This window comes from Dendronephthya gigantea, unplaced genomic scaffold (assembly GCF_004324835.1).
Source record: "Dendronephthya gigantea isolate DGI-Jeju-01 unplaced genomic scaffold, DenGig_1.0 000001F, whole genome shotgun sequence".
In the NCBI taxonomy this organism is placed as follows: Eukaryota; Metazoa; Cnidaria; class Anthozoa; order Malacalcyonacea; family Nephtheidae; genus Dendronephthya; species Dendronephthya gigantea.
The window spans coordinates 5,577,967-5,597,584 of NW_021163011.1; the positions used below are offsets into that span (position 1 = coordinate 5,577,967).

The 19,618-nt window shown below is 35.9% G+C and overlaps 1 protein-coding gene and 1 pseudogene across 3 annotated transcripts; one reads left to right on the top strand and one right to left on the bottom strand.

The window, feature by feature from the left end:
• Positions 1-5,887: 5,887 nt before the first annotated feature.
• On the bottom strand, positions 5,888-16,435 carry LOC114525390 (sodium/hydrogen exchanger 7-like). 3 transcript variants are annotated; one of them, XM_028546735.1, is made up of 16 exons: positions 16,095-16,435; positions 13,244-13,443; positions 12,933-13,010; positions 12,642-12,718; positions 12,458-12,555; positions 11,920-12,025; positions 11,635-11,767; positions 11,189-11,294; positions 10,886-10,974; positions 10,530-10,643; positions 10,009-10,120; positions 9,599-9,752; positions 9,379-9,445; positions 6,921-7,003; positions 6,532-6,649; positions 5,888-6,234 (listed from the first exon to the last, which is right to left on the bottom strand). In XM_028546735.1, the coding sequence occupies exons 1-16, from the start codon at positions 16,330-16,332 to the stop codon at positions 6,046-6,048; spliced, it is 1,962 nt and encodes a 653-aa protein (XP_028402536.1). In that variant the 5' UTR covers positions 16,333-16,435; the 3' UTR covers positions 5,888-6,045. The 3 variants fall into 3 exon arrangements, with proteins under 3 accessions (XP_028402536.1, XP_028402529.1, XP_028402520.1); XM_028546728.1 differs by lacking the exon at positions 16,095-16,435 and adding an exon at positions 14,302-14,670 and having other exon boundaries at positions 9,391-9,445; XM_028546719.1 differs by lacking the exon at positions 16,095-16,435 and adding an exon at positions 14,302-14,670.
• Positions 16,436-17,572: 1,137 nt separating this feature from the next.
• On the top strand, positions 17,573-19,421 carry LOC114531034 (annotated as a pseudogene).
• The last annotated feature ends 197 nt before the right edge of the window (positions 19,422-19,618 follow it).

Below are 19,618 nucleotides of genomic sequence, written 5' to 3' on the forward strand. Positions count from 1 at the left end.
TGGATCCAACAAAATTGGACCTTTAGATACTTTACCACAGTTTAATTTATTTAATGTATCACATTATCAGTAGCGTAGCCGGATGAACCGCGCTCAAATTCGCCCTGTCCGGGCGTCTACGGTCTACGCCCCGTAACTGAAAAGTGGATCCAGTGAAAATTTGATTGGTTCTACCGAGGGTTATACATGTTCACACAGTAAGGACTGCTATTCATTTACGCGTTTATTTCACAAGTGGGTGAACAAATGCATACTAAAATATACGGAAAACTATATAAAGTTTTTTTCGATATATTCACCTAGCTTTTTCAAATATGACATACATATATGTGCATGGAAAGCATGGCCTAACGCAGACGAATTCAAGCACGGTCCAAAATTCGTCGGTTCCATGTGAAAGTAGTCTGAGTCATTGCAATTATTCATTTCTTTGGTGGTCGATTGTTTCTACAGTCAAGAAATACAACTTATATTTATGACCGTGGTACTAAATCGTCAGGCTGGCTATGCTACTGACACTACTTAAGGCTGCTTTTCACAGTCGCGTTTTTTGTATGTACGTACACGCACGCTGCACGTAAACGATTGAATGATGCACAGGGTTGAATTCTATTGGTGACTCGGTATGTTTTTTTCTGGCATAAACGTAATTATACAATAACTTAGAATGTTTTAAGCTTTTACGTGCGTGTAAGTACGTGCAAAAAACGCGACAATGGAAAGCGGCCCTTAAGCCTCAAACACACGCAGACGCTTCAGTATTTTGTGGATATAATGACGTTTGTGATTCATTATCTAAAACTCGTATAGTAAGATCCGTGATTTAATCCATGCAGTTGACACAGTCGCGTATAATTAGCGTTCTATCACTGTTATCACTTCAGTTGTGAAACCATACCCCCTATAGTACCATCCATCGGCATGCATTTCTATGAATGCGGAAGAATTTAAGAAATTTGAGTCATAAATGTACGAAAAATTGGGGGGGGGAGTAATTCGATCGTTATGGACGTTGTTGTGAAGACGATGTAAATATGTACCATTCAATCTTCGCTCTTCGCCTTCATCTCTGTAATAAAACGGAGCTGGTATGAGAATCATTTTAATAGTTCAAATACCATCTTCGCAAAAAAACAGCTGATGCATGTAAGTAATGAGTGTGAGAATTTAGCACCAGATCAAACTTTCCGGTTTCTTCCATTTTCAGATTATTTGAAGTACAGAGATAAACATCATAGACACGCAATAAAAGCAATTAACCTTTGGCTATGTTATTTTCCCTCAGTTTCTTTCGTGATTATAATAATTTTAATTCCGGTTGAGTTTTCATTTTCAGTCAGTTTAACACCACAGGCAAAAATATTGCCTTATAACCAGGCGAGCGAGACAAGAGAAGGGGGAACCCTATAATCAGCGAAATTACCCTGGGTACGAGGTTGGGGGGAAACTTGTGGGGCATACGCTATCTCTTTAAAAGTTCCCTTCACTCCTAAGAAAATCATGCATAAAATTTGTGCCCTTGTTTATATGATTTATTTTCGTCAATCGTGGATCTATTCAATATTATCTTTTAGTTCATTTCAGTGCTGGGTCGTCATGCATGCTGATATGACCTATCTACTTGATAAATTGGGTGTAGACTCAGGATTTCAGATTTATAGCTTATTATAGCGTGCGTATGCATGCATACACTGTTATTTTCAGGGTGTTATTTTAACACCAAAAACAGGGGTTACGAGATTTAATCGAAAATAATCCTTTTTTTGGGGTTACAAATAACACCGTTTCTGGAGTTAAATTTTAATCCCCATTTTGGGGTTACATTTAACTCCCATTTTGGGGTTAAAATAACCCCATTTTCAGGATCACGCTATAATACCCGGAAAGAAATAAAGAATCATACAAAAATTTGAGCAAAATTTTATTACTTTATATCCAATCTACAATATTTACAACATAAATACAACTTCATATTAAAGTTTCCTGATAAATCATCAGAAATCTAAACATTTTTCTTTTAAAGAACAAACAAATGCATTGTAAAAACTTTACAAATTATATCCTAAGGTAGGCAACTTCAATCACAATATCGAGATGTACACATGAAAACAATCCGAAAATACGTCAATTAATACCTAAAACTAATCTAAAATAACAAGTGAAATGAAATCTACAATATTTTTACTATATACTTCCTATGTTTTAACTTTGAAAACAAGTTATAGAAGCGAGAAAAATGCGAAAAGTTTTTGATATTTTACTTATTTTTGGAATAGGCCGATGCTGGACCCGCGCTGTAGACTTTTAAGAACGTTTGAAAATGACGAATTCGTAACCTCATTGGCTGTTTTTTTTCTTGCTGTTGTGACAGCCAATGAGATTACGAATTCGTCATTTTCAAACGTCAACATGCAGCGCGGGTCCAGCAACGGCCCATTTAAAAAATGAGTAAAATATCAAAAACTTCGCATTTTTCTCGCTTCTATAACTTGTTTTCAAAGTTAAAACATAGGCAGTATATAGTAAAAATATGTAGATTTCATTTCACTTGTTATTTTAGATCAGTTTTAGGTATTAATTGACGTATTTTCGGATTGTTTTCATGTGTACATCTCGATATTGTGATTGAAGTTGCCTACGTTAGGATATATTATACTATATATAATACCTTTTCATCCTATTATTAAATATATTTAACTCATATATAAGTCCTTATTTTCCTTTAGACTATGAGAATATGAAAAATGTTTTTCATGTCTACTGTTCCATATCAAGATATTTTTAGCGACCTACATTAATAGTTTTGTATTGAATTATTTTGTCGACACTTGCTGAAGGTTTTCTGTTGAAATATTGAAAATATATTACACACCAGCGCAATTGTGTTTGTATCCTGGATGGCTGAGCAACTGTACACTTTCTTCCAACAGAGAATTACAGACAATTTAGCTCACGAACTGCAGTTTAATTTATATCCACAATCGGCAGGTAAACAGTCGCCACTCCGAAGAGGCATGAAAATGATATTCAAGTACGTACATTGCCGTTTTTAACTGCATACAGCAAATCCGCCAACCTTTCTTTGACTTTTCCTCGTTCAATTCGGTTTTAGTCGTAATTTATCTTTAAAAATACAGGCAATTCTCCCGTGGAACCAGCAGTGCTTGCGAAGGTTTTGAAAAATAGCTCGTTTTGCATGATTGCATCGGCTTGATCACGTGGTATAATGTACTTATTTTAACCCCCAAAATGGTGTTACATTGCGTGTAACCCCCTTACGTGGTGTTATTTTAAGTCCAACTATGGAGTTATTAAGCTGGAATTTTGTAACTCCCCTATTACACCCCTAGAATCCCTTAAAAGTGGTGTTAAAATAACACCCTGAAAATAACAGTGTATATGGTAAATTTTATCTTCAAATATTTCTAAAACACTGAGGCTAAAGTCTAATGCCTCAAGTTACGACGAAACGTCACTATCAAATATGTTTGTATTACTTTTAAATTGTTGAAATTGTCTCAGTTTTATGGCTTTACTAAGGCTAACTTCATGCACGCTTTCCGCTCGGCACGTTTCTGGCAACAGTGCTGAAAAACAACATTTAGAACACTGAACCAAAAACATGCAGTGCCAAACTGTTACGATCACGTTACGATCGTTTCCTGCCTAACATGCAGTTACATTTTGATATCTATTAAGTGATTTTTCCCAACAAGGCAGTCAAGGTTCTCGCAAAGATTGTCTGAATTTATAATCCTTATATTTATCGATTGGCCTAATGCCACATATAGCGTGTTCCTATAGTTATGAATGAAAACAGTGTTATCTTAAGTGTACCTCGTAACTGACATGCCCATGCGACTGCCATTTTTTATACCAAATCCTTTTTATTATCCTAATTTAATGACACTTAAGCCAAGTTTAAAAAGAGATCAATCATTTTATTGTTATAGTTCCGTTGCTAAATGCTTTTTGCAGCCTTTATCTAATTGCACTAACCACCAGGTGAATCGTAAAATAAACAAAGAGTCAGAGAAGGGTTTTAATTTAACTATGTTCTCAACGTTGCAGTAATTCACTCAGGCATTCATTCAGACACTTTTCCTAATCTTGAATATGCCATGACTCCTATATCATTGTCCTAAATATCCATCTTGAGTTTCAACCTATCAAATTTGATTTAGTTCAGGGTCAGCCGTCAGGGATATGAATACCTTACTTCCATTTGAAAGTATACTCTAACAATATTTTAGTTCTGTAATTCTTTCTAATTCTATTGTCTTCTATTGTTTTTCTAACCAAGTTTTTATTTCAAAAATTACAGCGATCTTCAGCCTCATGGCCGTAGATTTCAAGTTTCCCCAGATCCTTGGAATTATTCAAAGGACGGGTGTGTGATTTTCAAACTGTGAAAATCCTATATGATAGCTGAAGCGATCCTTGAAAATGTACGTAAGCTCATTAAGTTAAAAAAAATGAAAAGCAAGCAGATGGTTAGGTAGATTCTAATCAAGACTTAATTTAGAGGAAATGTTAAAAATTCTAAACAATTAACGAGAATGACGTCGACAATCAAAATATCACCTGACATACCAGATGTACAAATATCAAAAAATTTAAAAATTTTTGAGATTTCGAAAATAACATTGTCTACTTCCGCAAGAGCCAACGGGTCTGATAACGTGTGAATATTCGAATAACGCTTCAATCTAGGATATTGGAATTATTTCAAAACTTCGTCATTATGTTAGTCTATCAACTCTTAAAACACTTTATTATGCTCTTGTTTATCCTTTTCTGACATATGGAATTCTGGTATGGGGAAGCACATACCAGACTACTCTTCAGCCATTGTTTGTTTTACAAAAGAAAGCTGTACGTATTCTAACTAATTCTAGTTTTCGTGAACATACCAGTCCGATTTTTAAATATTTGAATTTTCTTAAACTATGTGATTTTTATTCATGTATAAGTTTTATAATCAGATGTTACCGCCTATTTTTAATGATTTTTTCTCTCCTGTAAGTAGCCAACATAACTATGGTACTAGATTATCTACTAAGCAGTCATTTTTGCTCCCCAAAGCTAGAACTAATTATGGAATTTTTAATATCAGATTTCAAGGGGCTAAAATTTGGAATTTCATTGCGGACGATCTTAAATCTCATTCTTTAAAAAAATTTAAACTGAGAGTTAAAGAAAGCTTCCTTGAGAAATATTAATTTTTCTTACATAACAATGTTTTTTTCATAAATTTTTTGTTGTTGTTTTCTTTTTGTTATATTCCGTCCTTGTATTTGGTGCTAGTTATTTAAATAAGATGACCAAGTAAAATCAACTGACTGCCAGCTTTTCTAGCCCTTTGGTTATTTTGGCAGCCAGTACTCATAAAAAAAATTATTAAAAATGTGTGTATACTAGCTTTAAATGTATGTTGTTTTTTGTTTTTTTTTTTGAGTAATAATTAAAATGCACTAGAATTAGTAAACTACCCAATGGCAGCAAAGGTCCTGTTTATACCTATTATTCACATCTCTTAAAACGCAGTTAGTTTGAAGTAGTTTCCAGTATCGTCATGGCAAATATAGCACTTTATTTTGAACTCATAGAAGCTGTTGACGTTAGATAAGAACGATACAAAGGGTGAAATGCTGATGGTATAGTTAAATAAAATGTGGTATTCATGTGATATGTCATTACATTTATACTAATAAGATCACGTGATTGGATAACCAGAAATGGAATCAGGTGCACACTCAAATGCAGGCATCATCGCGACAGGCAGATTGTACAAGGCAAAGTAATTGAGTCCTACGAAGCTGGTGATCGAGCAATATGAACTGACATGAATAATAAGAAAGAAAATTTTATAAATGAGCAGCTAGCAGCGTTGCAGCTATATATTTTTCAAATTAAAAATAACACTATTATATATAATTAACAAATTATGCTTCAGCATGATAATTAGAATAACGAGTGGATGATGAAAATTTTCGTTCATTATTGAAAATGTGAATTCCTACTGATTGTATAAAACGATTATTTTTAACTTCTAGGATTAAAAGTTCGGTCGCCTAATCCTAAATCTCCTTCAGTCATTTCAATATCTTGTGGGCCTAGCACTGGTTGCCTGATCACAACATCTTCGTTTCCAGGTTCAGTTTCGTCATCAATTCTCCTCTCGTATGTTGTAGAATTCTCAAAACCCTCAATGCTTTCTGATTCGGATTTTTGCTAAAGAATGGAAGTTATACAAAATTTAATAGGAAAGTCCTATCCTGATTTCAGGGAATCCCTTTGCCTTCCTTATAAGGAAAATTGAGTTTCGTATTTGTAAATACCAGAAAAACTGAGGAACATTGAAACACAAAGAGATAATATATTCATACAGGGATGGTACAACTATACCAAAAGTTTTTAGGAGAATGTTGAGAGAATAATTTTCCTGCTAACGAATTGAATGCCAGCAATGAATTGAATAAGATCATAAGATCATTAATTTCAATGAAGTGAGACAAAACAACCCGTTACCTGAGCTTTGGCTTCGTCGATGTTTGGTTTTGATAAGCAAAGAGCTAAAGGACCACACCACCCAGGAAGGGTTTCAGAGAGAGGTGGGCCAGACTTAGTAAATAATGGCTTCATGTATCTTTACAATTTTGTTAAGAATTGTTTACATAAGCTAAAGCACATTTTCAAACGATACAGTCAAATAAATCTTTTCGGAATATCTGTCTAAAAAAAATTACCACGTTGGTTATTCCATGACGATATATGTAGGCCGTTCGTGTTGTGATGGGAGATAACAGGTCCAGATGATGAAGCAAACGACCGTAAACGAGTTCTTACTGACAGGGAAGCAACGAATCTGTGCTAAATCATATTAGCAATATTGAACTTATTTTACAAATAAAGGATACTTCTTATCAAAATCGTACCACATTCGAATGAGCCACGCCCTTTCATAATATTGCTGTCTCTCTGAAGTATCAGCATCATCTTCCTAATAGTGCAATAGAACATAAATGTGAGCATTCTTGATGTAAAATGACGAATTATCAACAAGTCTAACATAACATCAAGTTTATATTCCTTTGAAGAGGACATGCTAGTTTCCATGCTTTTCGTGAACGTCTCAATAGCCGCGAGTGAACATGTGGGTATGTTTGCGACTTTTGCTGCAGTCCATATTAGCGATTATAAGGATGTTCATAGCACACTAGTAACATATGATAGCAATAACCACAGCAATATAATTCTCGCCATTTCAAATAATTAAACGAAAAACAAATCAAGGTAAATCATTCGTTTTAGATGTAATCTATAATAGAAGACTTAATAGACATAATTCCTAACAATCATAGCCATCCAGCTACGTATATCATACATTTTTTTTAAGACAGGTAATACGTTTTTGCATTATTGATTTACTTTATTGCATGTTTAGTTAAACATACACTTTTAGTTCCAGCACTTTACTCTATCGCATAGGTATTATGCAAGCAAACATCATTTATACTTTAGTATTTGTTATTTAAAACATGTCATTATTGGCTTGCTTTAGTTACTTCTATGGTGTTCATACACTCAAGACTGATAATGTTGAAAGAGCAAATGCTATCATAGTTTACACGAGAACCTATTCACTTATTAACACAAAATTAAAAACAGAATGCAATTATACGGTAGATATTAAAATTTGTTTTCGCATACAATACATGCAATTTCTGTCATTGTAATGATATCAATTAAATTTCAATGATAAAACCAATAAGATATAGTTATCTCAATTTTCCGGTTTTGAGACAGGTGAAAAACATAGCGACGATTTCGCCATAGCCCGTTCTGTACTGTCTATGCCTGATACCATAAATATAAGCATTTACGATCGAGTTAATTCCAATCATTTCTAGGATCAAACAGTGTAATATAACTGGAATACAAGTACTGCAAACTAATTGTTCCACTATGATCAAGATAGATACTGGGAAAAAACAGCAAAATAAGACTCCTGTGATACAGGCGAATGTTTTTATTGCTTTAATTTCCTTAACATCGCCTTTACGAGATGTATTCCGATGTGTAATAGCATTTTGATTCGCAATTCTTCGAGTCTGCTCCTGAGCAACATGAAATATTTTCCAATTAAGATACACAATGAAAGCAATAGGAACGTCAGCGACAGCAATCAAAATCCACATCTCGCTCCGAGGGACGTCTCCGCACTTTCCTTGTAGTTTGCCTGCCACTTCAATCAACATCGATGATGGTATAACTGCTAAGCCAATTATCCATACACCAGCAAGTATTAAGCAAGTTCGCCTTTGAGTCATTACTGAAGCATAATGAAGAGGTTGGAGAATAAAGACATATCGATCATAGGTGATGGCCAAAAGGGCGAAGATTGAAAGCGCCACAGCAACTGTCCCACCAACATACGCAAACCTACAGATAAATTCTGAGGGATTCTCCATTCCATTTATGATTTGAACATAATGAAAAATCCATATCGGGTAGCATGTTAAGCAAACCAGAAGATCCGCACAAGCGAGGTTTGTCACCAAATAATTCTTTGGAGTTTTTTCGCGATTCACAAAAGCATGAAATATAACCACCGTTGTATTTCCCACCACACCAAGCAGAAAGAAAATGCATTTAAATACGATTATTGCAGTAAGAAATTGAGAAGATGGTCGATAATGCATATTTAGTAGTTGGGCCTTTTCTACGGTACGCATCAAAATAAAACGTCAAGTATAAACGGTCAAGTGAATATACTAAACGTTTAGGGTATATTAAAACGGAGTTTTGAATCAATATTGACTTTGAATTTAAATTAAAAATAACGAAAGAAGATATATGATTAATTGATATTCATTTATAATTTTTTCCTTGAATAGGAAACACATGACGCCTTATTGGTTAAGAGAAAAATGGCTCGCCCGTGGTTCTATATTGAGCCACCCTTCACAGATGTTTTCGACGATGCATGGTGCTCACGTATGCTGGGTTATTGAAAATGTTGTGTTACCGGTACTGCATGCATTACTAAGTATGTGGTTTAAGTGACACGTTTTAGTATTCAATATAGGATCTAGTAATTATGTTAGTTTAGGAATTATCTAAAAGATTTCAATCGCTTTAATCGTGATATGATCAAAATCATATATATGATTGATATTATTATCAAAATTGATTCGTATAATCAAATATGGCCGAGCAAACATTGCAAGTAAAACGTGTCGACTAGCGAAACACGGCTAGAAACATTGCCACGTACACAAATTTCCAAGCCAAAATCTTAATCTTAATCTTTGTAGAAGTTTGGTATACTACAACGTTTGCTCGACTGGCTGTGGTTATTGCAAAAAAACCTACAGAACTGCAAACCCGTTGGAAACTTGTTTCATCCTCAAAGTCTTCGTCATCTGGGTCAACACCAACTCTAGAAAAATGTAAAAATTCTGCTAAAATCCCAACTTCTCCTTAGAAAAACTATAAACGTTAATTCCTCGGTATTAAATGGCCCCGACAAGAAAAAAATAGGTTGCTCGCTTTAAATTAAGAGGTTGTAAAGAGAATGTTCCGTATATCTTACTTTATTTTAAGATAAGTTAACATGGACATTGTTCCACCTCCATTGAAAACAACAGTAACCAGAACTATGACCAACACCGTTGTAAGCATCATCTGTCTTGCAACCGAAGACGTATTACGTATGGCAAGGGCAAATGCCACCGCACCTCGCAGCCCTGAGAAAAACAAAATAATCCACACATTAAAAATGGCAGCAGTAACAGCAAGTAAAATTAGTACCAGTATAGTAATTGTAACTGAAGTGGTATAGCAGAAGGGGTAGTAAACGCGGTACAGATAATGACATGAGCAATATATATCATGCACGATAATATAGATTACGTAGTATTGATAACGATATTACGATACATATATCGTATCATTATTACTTAAACTTTTCATACTGTATAATTGTGTTGATCGTTCACGTACCAGCGAAGAACATCATGTTTTGAAATTTTGCCGATATTTTTCTTCTTCTTCCCAAATTGAGTAAAAATGACAGTGGATAGATATTAAAGAAACGCGATACAAGCAAACCCAACTGCTCAAAACTTAAAGAAAATTGAACGCATTTATCTCATACGCATTTATCTAAACTCGTAAAGCGCCCTGCGAAAGAGACTAGATCCTCGCCATCATTCTACATCAAAGGCTAACTAAATTCGTGTTCACGACGTTGGTTAGACTACGTTATCACCGTTGTTTAATTTAGGATGGGGTTGAAAAGTGAGGTCTGTACGCAGCATGTATGTTAATATTTAAAAGCAAATGCTATCATATCGTTTACACGAAAACCAATTCACTAAACACAAAATTCAAAGCAGCATGCAAATATACAGGAGATATTAAAATTTGTTTTCGCATACAATCAAATACAATTTCTGTCACTATACAATATATGTACACAACCATTTCCCAGGTACATTTTTCACAGCACAAAGAAAGGATACAAATGACCAACAAATAAAACCAACATTCCACTTGTGTCGACTGAAAGTAAACACTGACAGGCCAATGTACGAAAAAATGAAGTTCTCAGCCAAGAAATTAAGCAAACCAAAGGTCTGAAAAAATACACAGAAACAATTAAATTTAATCAGTTGTGAAAAACCCTGCAATATTCAAGAAAGGCAGAATGCATTGCATTCTAACACCACCAAGGTCTGAAAAAATACACAGAAACAATTAAATTTAATCAGTTGTGAAAAACCCTGCAATATTCAAGAAATGGCAGAAAATGCATTCTATCGACGAGCCACCATTGAAGTAGCTCTAAATAAAACCGAAATAGCCACATTATGTGTACCTGTTTTGTTCTTTCTTTAGAATGATCTGATAAATTATCATACGTATAGTGTGCTTGTGATATTCCACAGAATAAAACAGCGACGATACCTATGCCCAAGAGAAAAATTTTAATCACAGAGTAAAAAGTCATACACAATAAAAATTCAAAGGGATGTTCTCTGGTTGATGATAATTAGGGCCCAATCACTAGGCAGTCAGTTTCCAATATGTAACGTCAGGGGATTCGAAAATTTTAATGTATGAAAACAATTTCATACAACTACAGTGATATGCTTTTTTAAGAAGCTCCATCAACTTTTACCTGTTAAACCAGCAGCCTCGGCCATGAGAAACGTGCACCATGACATTAAAAAGAATAGTGCAGTCTCCAGCAATGGAAAGTCTTTAATGTTCGTAAACTTGGTTAACTATATTGTTTGTTAAGAAATATTATTTTTGACTCACTTTTCTTCAGTTTACATTTCAGCATGTACGTACGTAACATTAAGAAATTTTGTTGAAGGTCATAACATTCCACTTTAATTTGCGTGGAGAAACGGTAAAGCTATTCTCCAATGATGTTCATACTCTCTTAAGTTTGTGATACATACAGTGATCTAGAACAGGGGTAGGTTGTGTTGTTCAAAAGGTAATTAACTGGCTAATCAGAACCTAAATATTTGAATTAACTTCATACAACCTGCGCCTGATTTATCTGTTGATAAAATGGCGCAGTCTAATTGATAGGAGATTAGATTATATGGATACAATTGAGGTAAACAATGCCATTAATGTTCCAATTGCAAATGATCCACCAAAAACACCAATAAAAACACCAATAGCAGACAATAAGGAAGTGAACTTAAATGCTCCACTGTTGGAAGAGTAACTGTTGATTGACCTAAAAATACCACAATCATTAACCTTACAGTACATAACTATTGAAAATGAAATATAATCCTTGCATGCAGCTAGGTAACTACGTAAATTATCCCAACAGGAACCATTCTCCTGAAACACCCAAGAATTTCAAATCTTTCAGGAGGAACCTACCGGTATAAGACAATGGCTACAGCATCATTCATCACACTTTCACCAAACACCAGAGCATATAGATCAACATCAACATGCATGTCATGAAAAATTGCTAGCACTGTTACTGCAATTTAGAAGAATCTTTCCATCAGAAAAAAATAATTAATTGATAATAAACTTCCTAAAAGGCTAAACCTGGCATTGGTAATTTATTAAGAACAATGTTTTTACAGTATAATTTCATTGTAAGAAAGGAAACACACTTAATGTTATATAAAATTGCAACCATGGAAACTTCCCTCTTTATCCTCCTTCCACCCTCCCTGCACAGTATATGAACTATTTAATAGTTTTATGGGAAGAGGAGTTTAGTCTAGTTTTTAGCAACAGTCTAGTCACAGCATACAGCCTGTATCACAAATACCAATTACCCGCAAGTTGGGACGATTGCTACAAGCAGAACAGAGGGTGACAAGCACTACTAAGTGAATTCAATGCCATTAAACCTGCTTCTGAAAATTTTCAGCAATCCAAGTTATAAACAAACTGTAGGTACCTGGATCAGTAGCAGATATGAGGGCACCAAATGAAAGTGACTCAATGTAATCAAACTTTTCTATCCCTTGAAACTTCACAAAACCATATATCATTGAACTGCAAAGCAATTACATAAACCATTATTCACCTAACATCAGAGAACATACATTGAACAAGAAGACACAACTTATAAATTCACTCACCCAAATATAATGCATGAAACAGTTGTTCCAACAAAGGCATAGGTGAGTATTGCCCCAATATTACGAAAGAAAAAACGCTAAAACAAAACAAGGATCATAGCAGTATCCATCTAAAATCTCCCAATATCTAAAATCTATCTAAAATCTCCCAAGGCAAAATGCTGCAGCAAATATTTTAGGGCATGACTAAAAATTCTTTTAATGGCAATTTTGCACATAAACATACATATAGAGAGACAACTGTTTTTGCAGGCAGACAATAATATCATTATTATTTAAATAAAATGTTACCTTTTTCATATCATAGCCAGCATAAAATATTATAGGAGGTAATAAAACATTGAAAAATATTTCAGGATCAAAAACAGCCTGGAATACAATAAATTAGACAACTCATGAGAGATTGAGTGATGCAAGAAGTATATATACTAGCTACAGGGCAGGCATTCAAAATATATAGCAAAGGGACACATTTATTTCCCTCAGTTGTGTCTCCAGAATAGAAAATAGTTTCACCACTTCCAAAAAGGTTACAGTGGAAATGGCTTGTCTAGTCATACATCGATTTACATGTCCTCATTAAACATCGCTAAAAAATTTACCTTTTCCTCTAAATTATCATTTGCATTCTCACTAGCAGTTTCATTCACAGGTCCCGACAATTTATACGAGTATCTTGTACCATTGACAGTCACCCATAGATTTGTGGGAGCTGCAGTTCTGTTGATTGTGCAGTTTGAAGAAAAATGCGACTTTGGTGATAAATTAATACCATATCTCATAATGGCACCAATGATGATACCTGCAAAAACAAGTTTGCATGTGTTATTACAGGTGACAGTATGCAACACGATTTCTCTTCTTGAGGAAAATGGTCAACATGTGATGGCCCATTTAATTTCCAATAATTTTGGTCTATATTTGAGAGACTATTAATGCTCAAGACCAAGTGGGCATCAATCCTGGGGGGAATGGGCAGGGATGCATGTAGTGAGGTGGATGAATATTCCCCATATTCACATGTTTATAAGCACTGGCATAGCAAGCCCAACAATTTAGTCATGCTATGCTAATATTTTGGTGTTCATTGACTGTGAAAACAATGAATTTCTAAAAATGAATAATGATAATAACTTAAAATTTGCATAGCATGACTAAATCTTCAGGCCGGCATGCGACTGTTTATAAGTAAAATATGGCTACCGTACACAATCCATTTTTGCATTGCATTGCTCGAACCTCAACATTGGCCAAGACATGTGTCCAATACTGATGGTACTCGTAATTTAGACAATTTATGTTTTCATCTTGAATCATCAGTCAATCAAGTGCATATTTTACAATAGCATGTTGCGTAAACATAATACATTTAAACTTCAAACAAAAACTAAAATTGGATTGAAGATACTGGCAGCTGGAATTTTGTGCATTTGTATCATGACATGGTCTAGTTTAAGAATATTGACTGCAAAGGTGTAAAAACTCCCTAGCTTGCATATATCTACCACAGACACCCACTAGGCCATTTTGCAGAAGCATTTACATAATCTACAACATAATACTTCAATAGCTGAAATGCAAATTTATATAAATAAGCAAACCAACAATCATGTTTATTTAATAACATATTCAAATATGTTTAAAATTGCAAGAACTTTACCGTAAACGATACTGAGTCCTGTTTCGTGGAGAAATCGAAAGCGCTTCACTTTAAAAAGCCAAATGGTTAAAACAGTAATAATGAGTAGTGCAAAAAGCAAGAGAAATAACGAGCTATTTAGTTCATGCTCTCGAGCTGCTTCTTCCTCCTTCAATTTTTCAGTCTCTTCCTCGTTTGCCCACGTTAAACTTGAGAGCATTGAACATGCAACGAAGGTTTCCAATAACATGGTATAGCGAAGAAAAGCCATGTTGTTTTAAGGTATTTTACAGTCCGGTTTACCCATAGATATAGTAAAAATTATTATAATTTATAAACTATTCCAGTTTACAACTCGGTTAATAATAAACTCTCATGCATCGGTGGCGACAACCCGCTCAACCCGTTTAACCCATCCTAGTAAAGCCAAGAGTAAAGCCTGATTTCAGGGCTTTAAATAACCGCAGTTATACAGGCGCCCTGAACAAAATGTCGATCTCCGCTTGTACGTTTGGCACCACGACTACACGAGAAGCGACATGCATAAATGGAAATTCTTTCTCCACTATTGTAAACGTGGGTGCCCGGTGCCTCGCTGTTGTGGTGTATTTTATTGACAGAATGACAGCACCTGATACCAGTACGAAATGACTGCACCTCTGGTAAAGGGTTGGCGAATTGCCGCATGGCAGCATAACCCAGCATTACGAGCACCTTTATAGCTTTATATAGCAGAGAAGTAATTAAATTCCCCTTTTTAATAATTTTTAACAGCAACTATACTCTATCGAGTTATTGCGTGACCGAATTCTGATCTTGCGTAAAATTCAAAAGTTTGAAAAATAAGAAGAAAAGATTACTGCTTCAGTCTTCACCATTTCGTTTTTGCCCGGTCGTTGTTGATTTCTGCGCGCTTATACCAACAGCAGCAAATGGATAAGTTCGAGGGTATGTTTATCTAGAAGTTTTATTGCTCTGGCTATGCGCTTTCAAAAACTCAGTCAGCTTGTTTTTAGTCAAATTCTCAGTTAACGCTGATAAATGGTCATCATCATAAATACTCAAATTACAAAGAAGACCATGTCTTTCTAACAACTTCCTAGTAATTTATGCCATAATTGCTTGTATATTTCTCCGAAAGTTAAAATGTAGAATCAATCGAACACAATCAATCGATACAGGATAGTGAAAACGTTCCCCCCTCCCCTGTTTGTTGTTAGCAGACTTACTAGACATAGTAATTGCGTTATCAGTTCATGTGAATCATTCCAACCGTTGGTTAATTTCACTAAGGCTGGAGTCCGCTGGACTTACAATTACCTAATAATCGGCAACCCTAAAGGGTGTGTCACAGTGCCGTTCTGGATTGGGATTCACACAATATGTGAGGAGGGGGCGGATGCATATTAATCCGGCGTAGGCGGCCCAAAATTGCGCGAGAAATTTTTCGGTAACTTGTCAATATAATCATGGATAGTTAAAAACTGATTTTCTTATCCATGATATAATGTAGTAATATTACATTATAATGACAAATTGCCGAAAAGTTTCTCGCGCAATTTTGGGCTGCGTATGTATTAAATAATCAGTCGGGCCTTCAGATCAGTGGTCGGGCCCAACATTTTCAGTCCTGTACGCCCTGTTCCAGTCAAAACTATCATTCAGTTGGAGAAGATCAGAAGATTGAAGCACGGTATATTCTGCTCACGCATGTGCCACAAACCCATAACTCCTGACTCCTGAGGCTATGGCATAATATATGTAGTTGACGATACCGCTGAAGTGACTACGAATGAAAAGAAATTTTAACCTACCATAAACTAATGCCAATCCAGTCGGATGCACATACCAAATCCTTTTCCTTGAAAATACCCATACTGTTATAACATGAGCGATTAGTAATGAAACCAAAATAAGAAAGCTTAAACTATCCAAACTATGATTTCGATCAACTTGTTCTTCTTTGATTAACTCTAGTTTCTTTGCCCTGCTTTCCGAAGCAAAAATCTCTCGTGAAGATACAAAACATATTGCTAAATATTTGATAAGCATCGAAGTGTCATTGATATGATCGTATTGCGTATTCGCCACAAAAAATGTCTGAACATTTGCAATATGTGAACGTTCAGATAGTGTCTTGTTTTAAAATCGTATTGTCTAGCGCAAGCGAGTACCAGTTGTTTACGTCTCGTCATTAAACTGTCTTTATGCAAAGTTTAACGGGTCATTAATTTTAATGTTTGGCGCATGCAGCAGCTGTCTGTCAAATATTATGATAATTTTTTTTAGTCCACCGAGTGCTTCAGTTGAAAGAATAAGAAATAACTTATTGAAAGCCCACACTTTCTCCTTTCAATGTAAGTATTTACCATTATGCGCATGTGGGTTATGTGTGAGGTTCTTAAAACCAAAATTCTGTCTTCTCCACAATTAGTTTAGGCCCAGCCTCCTGCCCACACGCTTTATTTATAATGAGTCGCTTTATGAAGAAATTCAAGAAAAGGAAGCGCGCGAGGTTGTTTGGTATAGATAGTCTCACTGATCTCTATACAGGCTGTGATTATAGACATGATATAGAGAAAAGCAGAGAAAAGACCCTGCGTACGAGGTTGGATATGTGGCGGATAATTTGGTCGAGTCGGGAAAAGACATGTCTATCACGGTGTGTGGGAGTTTTTCACCAGACCATTGTGCTATTTTTGAAGCTCGACGGTTGTCCCTAAAATAAAAGGGCATTTTGCCCCCCTGCCCCTGCTGGTTAAAGACAAGCAAGGCAACTGCCCCGCTCCCCTCCTGTTCCAGCGTCCCTGATTAAGACGTACTGTATATATATACATAAATGGTACTTTACGTCACTCGATACTAAGTATAACCTGATATTCCGGAATTCACTGCCTCGAAAGGCCTGTGTCTATTACGCACTATACCTTTGAGCGCTGATCAGCCTGATCAACCAACTCGCTATCAGGTTCGAAATTTTTTTCCCGTTGGCTGTAGATGCCATTTTCGGTTCCACCGTGTTTCATTTCCGACAAATGAATATCGCGATATTCATAGAAGCAGAACATATTGTTTTACCTTCGTCATCAGCCATAGCTGAAAAGTAGACATGATGGTTAGACATTCAGTGAGCTAAATTTTTGCTCAAATCAGAATATACAAGGAAAGGAACAACCATAGTTATAAAACTTAACGCGAGAACTAGAGTAGGGCTGATATTGGAGTAAATGATATTTTGACATGTGTCATTAAATGAAGCTGACATAGAGTGTGGCATAAGTGGTATTATGTGATGTTTGCGAACCTGGTGCAATCAAAGGTGCAATACTTCAGTGGAGAAACAATGTTGTCAAGTGGACATTTTTTCATTTTAGCAATTTTATGGCCAGAAATTATTGCAATCCCGTTCTCAAATGATAAACGAGTGTTCTTAGAGGTGGACCACGATATCGAGCATTGGAAATCCGCAGGCTGGAAATTAACCCATAGAGTTTTGAATGAAAAAGTCCGTCTCGCATTTGCCATTAAACATCAAAATCTTGCGAAATTGGAGGAAATTTTCTGGAGCGTTTCAGACCCGAAATCTGAAGAGTATGGACGTCATCTAAATATGAAAGAAATTAATAATTTGGTGAAGCCAGCGGACGAGTCAATGAATGTGGTAAAGTCGTGGTTGCAAGAAGGCGGCGTTGATAGTAAACATTGTCACGAGACTATGAATTCAGATTATATCATCTGCGAAATATCATCAGTGATTGCTGAAATCTTATTGAATGGGGCCAGGTTCTATCGTTTTCATCACAAAGCAACGTCAAAATCGGTGATACGTTCTATTACGCATTATAGTGTTCCAGGAGAAGTCGCAAAGCATTTAGACTTTGTTAGTGGTTCATTGCGTTTTCCTGCCTTAAAGAGTTTTGAATTCGCATCAAGCAAACGTGCTGAAATAGAAGGAGCTCATAGTCAAGTACATCCAACTTTATTGCGCTCGAGATATAACGTTGCAGACAAAGTAGGTACGCATCCTAACAATAAACAAGCTGTTGCACAATTTCTGGAGCAATACTACAGTCCTGCTGATTTGAAAGAATTTTTTGCAATATTTGGACGTGGATTTACGCATCATTCTGACGTCGCTAAAGTTGTTGGTCCGAATGACGGACGGCCTGGAAGCGAAGCCAGTCTTGATGTGCAATACATCATGAGCCTGGGTGCGAACATTTCTACGTGGTTCTGGAGTACAGGAGGAAGACATGAAAGTCAGGAACCGTTTTTGGAATGGATTATCGCGATAGGGAATATGAGCGAGGTGCCGAATGTTTTCAGTGTTAGTTACGGCGATAACGAAGATTCATTGTCAGTTGATTACATGAACCGTATCAATGTTGAATTTATGAAAGCTGGAGTACGAGGCATCACTATCTTGTTCGCAAGTGGAGACGATGGAGCTGGATGCCACAAAAACAAATTCCGTCCAGATTTTCCCAGTTCAAGTCCTTATGTAACCGCTGTTGGAGGGACCGGATTCAATAACCGATTTGGTATCGATGGTGAATATGGTCATGAGATTAGTGGAGGTGGATTTAGCAATGTCTTCAAACGACCAAGTTATCAAGAATCTGCTGTAAACTATTACCTACAAAATTCTGGAAAATTACCCAAGGCTTCATTATACAGCAAGACAGGACGTGGCTACCCAGATATATCCGCAGCTTGCGATCATTATTGGATTGTTAACGACCTTATCCCAGTACCAGATGTAATGGGCACTTCCGCATCTACCCCAACAGTCGCTGGAATTATTTCTCTCGTGAATGATATGCGCTTGCAAAATAACAAATCTCCAATGGGATTTATAAATCCGTTTCTCTATTCTAACATGAAATCCTTGCATGATACAACAAGTGGGTATAATAGAGGTTGTGGTGGACCTGATCACGGGTTCTATGCCTTCGTTGGTTGGGATCCGGTAACTGGATGTGGAACACCGAACTATCCAGCTATGGTTGAAGCAGCGTTAAAATCTTGAAAACATTATCCCTACGAATGATAACTGCTTTTCAAGGGTATTAAGAAGTTTAGACAGAAAAAAACAACGTTGGTAGGGTAATTTTTGTATTCTATTGGATCGGTAAAATAAAATTTACTTACTTCAAATTTGCCTATTAATTCTAAATGACGTAATAACTCGAAACAAGTTATTTCGAAAAGTCTTATAGCTATTCAGCAATGAAGAGTGATATCACACAAATATCCAGAATAGATAATATAAAATATTCGAAACTGTTCGACGGCGTATTCGACGATGGTCGAGTGTACCGGAAAATGGCGAATACGA

Excerpts from the sequence above, each read along its gene's own strand:
- LOC114525390 (XM_028546719.1), bottom strand. The coding sequence starts at position 14,551 with ATGGCTTTTCTTCGCTATACCATGTTATTGGAAACCTTCGTTGCATGT. Across the intron at positions 11,295-11,634 it reads TGGCATTGTTTACCTCAATT|TTAACCAAGTTTACGAACAT; the intron begins GTATCCATATAA and ends CAAACAATATAG. Across the intron at positions 7,004-9,378 it reads TCCAACGGGTTTGCAGTTCT|GAAGATGATGCTGATACTTC; the intron begins GTAGGTTTTTTT and ends TTGCACTATTAG.